At 50.5% G+C, this 5,083-nt stretch overlaps 1 protein-coding gene across 2 annotated transcripts; it reads left to right on the forward strand.

Annotated features, from left to right (window-relative positions):
* Positions 1–332: 332 nt before the first annotated feature.
* Positions 333–2,311, forward strand: CLPS (colipase, pancreatic). 2 transcript variants are annotated; one of them, XM_008591994.1, is made up of 3 exons: positions 333–416; positions 1,581–1,703; positions 2,180–2,311. In XM_008591994.1, the coding sequence occupies exons 1-3, from the start codon at positions 333–335 to the stop codon at positions 2,309–2,311; spliced, it is 339 nt and encodes a 112-aa protein (XP_008590216.1). The 2 variants fall into 2 exon arrangements, with proteins under 2 accessions (XP_008590216.1, XP_008590220.1); XM_008591998.1 differs by lacking the exon at positions 1,581–1,703.
* The last annotated feature ends 2,772 nt before the right edge of the window (positions 2,312–5,083 follow it).

Raw genomic sequence — 5,083 nt, forward strand, 5'->3', positions numbered from 1 at the left:
GTTGCAAGCACTATATATATAGTAATATGTAATATATAATATAAGTATGTTCTCAAATTTGTATATGAGAGCCCGGCTAACCTGTACAGCTGAAAATGTTCCAGAGTCCACACTCCTAACCATGACACAGTATCACCAACACACACACACATACATCTGCCCTTATCAGTACACCCTGCAGATTGGCCACAGCTGTGCCTCTGCTCACGGCGGGCCCTGTGGGACAAAGAAGGTGGGTCACATGTGGACATGGCCCCTTTTATAGCCCCACCACCTCAGCTGGCTCTTCTGTCACCTGACTTGCTGGCTGCTACCAGTTGTGCCCACTCACCATGGAGAAGGTTCTGGTCTTTCTGCTTGTTACCATTGCAGTGGCCTATGCGGCTCCTGATCCCCGGGGACTTGTTATCAATCTGGTAAGAGGGTCTTCAGGGGAGGAGTCTTCTGAGTCCCCAGGTGGAGATTTTGTAAGCTTGGATCTTGACCTCTGACATCCCACCTGGGGCTGCTGGGGCTGGGAGGAGCAGAAACTCTCTCTTTACTGCTGCACCCTGTCCTGCACCTCTTCCCAAGGGGCCCCAGAAAAGGCTGATCCGCTCCTCCCAAGCTCCACGTGGAGCATGCTCAGAGCAGGGATACAATCTGGCTGAGGAAGCTTTATAAAAATTCAGGTCCCTGGGAACCCATCCTGGAGACCCTGGTTCAGAAGGTTCAGCAGCTTTAAAAAGCTGCACCAATGACCTCAGCTTCTGACCTACAGTGGCACACTTACTATATGCCCATATTCAGTTCTGAATGCCTCAGGAATGTTTACTCATTTAGTCCTCATAATACCCACTGAGGTAGCTACTATTATTATCTTCAGAGGGAGAGAGGTTGCACAACCTGCCTGAGGTCACACAGCTGGAAAGTGGTTGGGCTGGGACTGGAGACCCAGCAGGCAGATCCATGCCCTCCCCACTGCCCCACACTGCCTCTCCACTGAGGGTCACAATCGGGAAAGCCCTTCTAGGACACCCACCCAGTTCAAAGGTTCTGAACTCAGGGCCATGGTTGGGCTTGGAGGGTCCAGGCTCTCCCTGAGATTATAGGTAAATTTGGGGGGGGGGGGAATAGGAAAGAGTCTTGCAGGGAGATGGCTCTCAACTTTCATAGGCTTCTCAAAGGAGTGTGAGACCCAGCAAGGTTTGGAGACCCTGTTTTGGGGCCACATATTCACATAATAGGAAAGAGTCTTGCAGGGAGATGGCTCTCAACTTTCATAGGCTCCTCAAAGGAGTGTGAGACCCAGCAAGGTTTGGAGACCCTGTTTTGGGGCCACATATTCACATTCCAGATGGGAACACCAGGAGGGGGCAGTGACTTGCCCAGGGTCACCCAGGGAGTTGCTAGTAGAGCCAATACTAGAACCCATGGGTCCTGACCACCACACTGCCCATTCTCTCCAGACTCGGGGGTTGGATTCCTTCACACGCCCCATCAGGGGAGGCACCGTCAGCAGGACTGGGTGGTGGGGCGGGGGTCTGGGTGGAGAAAGGACCTGGGGATGGGGTCCTGGATTGACTGGCTTTCCCTGGCAGGAGGAGGGCGAAATCTGCCTGAACAAAATCCAGTGCAAGAGCGGTTGCTGCCAACATACGAGTGCGATAAGCGTGGCCCGCTGCGCACCAATGGTCAGAGAGAACAGCGAGTGCTCGGCCTCGGTGGGTGCTGAGGAGCTGGTGTGTGCAGGGGGACTGGGAGGGAGCTCAGAGGAGAGGCCCTCAAGGCTTGGGGGTACGATCAGGGAGGAGGGTCCGCTGGGATGTTGAGTGCTGAGAGGATGAGAAGAGGGAGGTCAACAGGCACCAGAGTACTTTCCCAACCCATCATCTCTTTTGACCCTCACAACTAACCAGTGAGAAGGGTGGGTGCAGGGATTTGTTATCCCCATTTCACGGATGAGTAAACAGAGGCTCAAGTCAGTAAGAGAGATCAAGTTAGTAAGAGCGAGTGAGCCAAAGGGTGAGGACCAGCACCTAGATCTCCCAGGCCCACGGAGCCCCCGGGGAGGCCAAGAGCGGAAGCACCATCTGAAAAGACAGATTGGCCTGCTGGTTCTCCCGGTCAGGCAGGAAGCAAGTGATGCCCAAAGCAGCCCTCCACAGCCTGTGACTCCACTGGCTCCATGTCTCCACAGTCGCTCTATGGAATTTACTACAAGTGTCCCTGTGAGCGGGGCCTGACCTGCCAGGGGGACAAGAGCATCGTGGGCTCCATCACCAACACCAACTATGGCACCTGTATTGACGCTGGACGCTCCAAGCAGTGAGACCACCTACCCACTCCTGCCCCTAGCCCAGTGCACTGCAGGATGCGAGGTCCAGGGCCACCTCCCTCTTGTTCCACCGCCTCTCCCTGGCTGGCCACCTCCTTGACCAGTGCCTCTGTTTTCTGATTGCACTCTTGGCAATTAAAGTCCTCCTGCAAACCTGCCCCAGCCTCCTGCATGTTCTTACAAGTCAGTGTCTTCCTTGTTGTTACAGTAAGCCTTTATCCCATGAGGACAAGCGTCAGATAGGCCAGAAGAATGAGGGATGGGTCTGGGGGCAGGGAGGATGTGGCCCAACAGATTAGAGACTGAAGACAAGGTTGTAAAGCAGGCCCAGATGGGATGGGCACGTCTCCATTTCCAGGGAGCAGCCACACCTCGCTGGGCTGCCCTCCTGTTCCTCAAGTTCTCGAAAAGACAGGCAGACACTTGCACGCATACACGCACCCCTCTGGTGGGGAGTTATAATGGCCCATTGCTGTGGTTTGAATGTCCCCCAAGCTCATGTTGGAGCTTGATCCCCATGGCAACAGTGTTAAGAGAATGGGAAATTCAATTATGGTATTTGAAAGATGGGCCTTTGGGAGGTGATTGGATCATGAGGACTCTGTGCTCATAAATGGATTAATCCACTTGTGAATTAATGGGTTAATGATTTAATGGGTTATCAGGAAGTAGACTGGGGCTTTATAAGGAGAGGAAGAAAGCACGTGGAAGTGTGCTCCTGCTCAGCCCCACCATGTGACACCCTGCATTGCCAAGGGACTGTGTCTGTACCCAGTCCCCGCCAAGAAAAAGGCCCTCACCAGATGTCCCCCTCAACCTTGCACTTCACAGTCTCCAAAAGCGTGAGAAATAAATTTGATTTTCTTATAAATTAGCCAGTTTCAGGTACTCTGTTATAAGCAATAGAAAACGGACTAATACACCCATCATCACTACCCTGCATTGGAAATTACCAGTCCCTTGTCCTGGGCTCTCACCTCTTTCCTGGGCCCAACTCTGTTAACAGGAGTTAGACCATGACAACTGCTGTGGGCTTACTCTGTGCTAGCAAATCCTCACAGTGATCCTGGGAGGGAGAACTTACCACCTTTTACTTTGCAGATAAAGAGACTAAGTATCAGAGATGTTAAAGAAAGTGCCCAATATCACATCATTAGAAAAAGTTGGCACTATACCCATTTAACCCCACCCCCTACACTTTCTATGATGCCCTATTCTTTCCTAATTATTTATACTAAGAAAAATGGGTGGAAATTGTAGGGAATCTAATTTTGGATTAATACAAAAATGTTATACCCCCTGCAGCCATCACACATAAGTTACCTTAGGCAGTACTGAGGTCCCTGTCATCGAGGTATGTAAGTAGAAGCTCTCTGACCCCTCAGTGGGGATACTGGAGAGGAGACTCACACAAAGAGTGGCGGAGGGCTGGCTGGTCAGCTCACTTGGTTAGAGCGTGCTGCTGATAACAGCAAGGTCAAGGGTTTGGATCCCCATACTGGTAAGCCACAAAAAAAAAAAGAGTGGGGGATAGTGAACTGAATGAAATTTAGATGCCCTCCCAGCTCCAAGATTCTGTTGTTCTGTGATCAGTGAGTCCCTTAGTAATTATAAGTTTATGAGTTACAACTGCATTAAGCTGTAAATGGCAGAAAACCCAAGTAATTATGGCTCAAACAAATAGGGGCATATATTTCTCACAATTCAAGAAGTTTAGAGGTAGGAAGTGCTGGCATTTGTTTGATTGATGGCTGCACATCTGCTGTTCTCTTGACCTTCCCTTCACGGTTGCCAAATGCCTTAACAGCAGATCGAAACATCATATCCTCTCACCATATTCTAAGGCAGGAGGCATGGGGTAGAGGGTGGGTGGGATGGGGGGATGAGGAGCAGAGTACTTCTCCTTGCAGACCTTCTTATCTTGCCCAAAATCCTTCAGGCAGATTTCTCCATATCTCAATGGCTAGAACTGGGTCACCCAACTGCCTTCTAGCCACAAGGAAGGCTGGGAAAGCAAAGGGAATGGGATTGCCTTGACCGGCTGAGACTAGTCATGATCCCTGTCCCGGGGCTGAGCACACTGCTGCCCAAACTATATTGGGGTTCTGTTAGCAAGGAAGAGGGGACAATGGGTGTTGGGAAACCAGGTAATGGTATCTGCCGAAAACACACGAGTTAGTGCTCAACAAGAGGGACTTTCAATACGTTAACCCAGTAGGGGTCTCAGGCCCTGGGGCAGGCTGGGTCATACTTCTTGGTGCCCAAATTCAGTCCTGGGGGAGACCTCTATTCAAGTCTTCTTTATATATCTACTGAGTGACCACCATGCCCAGCACTGTTTTAGGCTGTGGGAGACCGAGGAAAATGTCCTTGATTTCCAGGAGTAAGTAGGGAGTTGGGCTTTGCAGAAGCAAGTGGCCAAGACCCCAACTCTCTATTCCCCTATATTAAATCCTTTCTACCTGGAATACTCAGAATGGTTCTTGTTTTTCTTTGCCGAATCTGACTAGTACAAATCTGCCTGGAAGCAGGGGAGCATTTTGTTGTTGTTGTGGCTGTTGTTCAAAAGCAACTTCCTCTCACCAAGCCTTGAGCCCAGAGGAGTCACCGTTTTCTAATTCACATAAATGTATCCTAGAGGCTATAGTCTTGCCACTGACACTTTCCATTTTAACATCCTAATCCCAGGAGCTCCCCATCTTGTTGTAACTTCTTTCTAGATCTGCTTGATATTCAGCTACAGAAGCAGGGATATTTGCAGCCTTG

The sequence above is a fragment of the Galeopterus variegatus genome, unplaced genomic scaffold, assembly GCF_000696425.1.
Source record: "Galeopterus variegatus unplaced genomic scaffold, G_variegatus-3.0.2 Scaffold151, whole genome shotgun sequence".
NCBI lineage: Eukaryota > Metazoa > Chordata > Mammalia > Dermoptera > Cynocephalidae > Galeopterus > Galeopterus variegatus.

Bases quoted from the DNA above. Each gene is read 5' to 3' on its own strand.
- CLPS (XM_008591994.1), top strand. From the start codon at position 333: ATGGAGAAGGTTCTGGTCTTTCTGCTTGTTACCATTGCAGTGGCCTAT. The intron at 417-1,580 runs GTAAGAGGGTCT...TTTCCCTGGCAG, and splicing joins GGGGACTTGTTATCAATCTG to GAGGAGGGCGAAATCTGCCT. The intron at 1,704-2,179 runs GTGGGTGCTGAG...ATGTCTCCACAG, and splicing joins ACAGCGAGTGCTCGGCCTCG to TCGCTCTATGGAATTTACTA.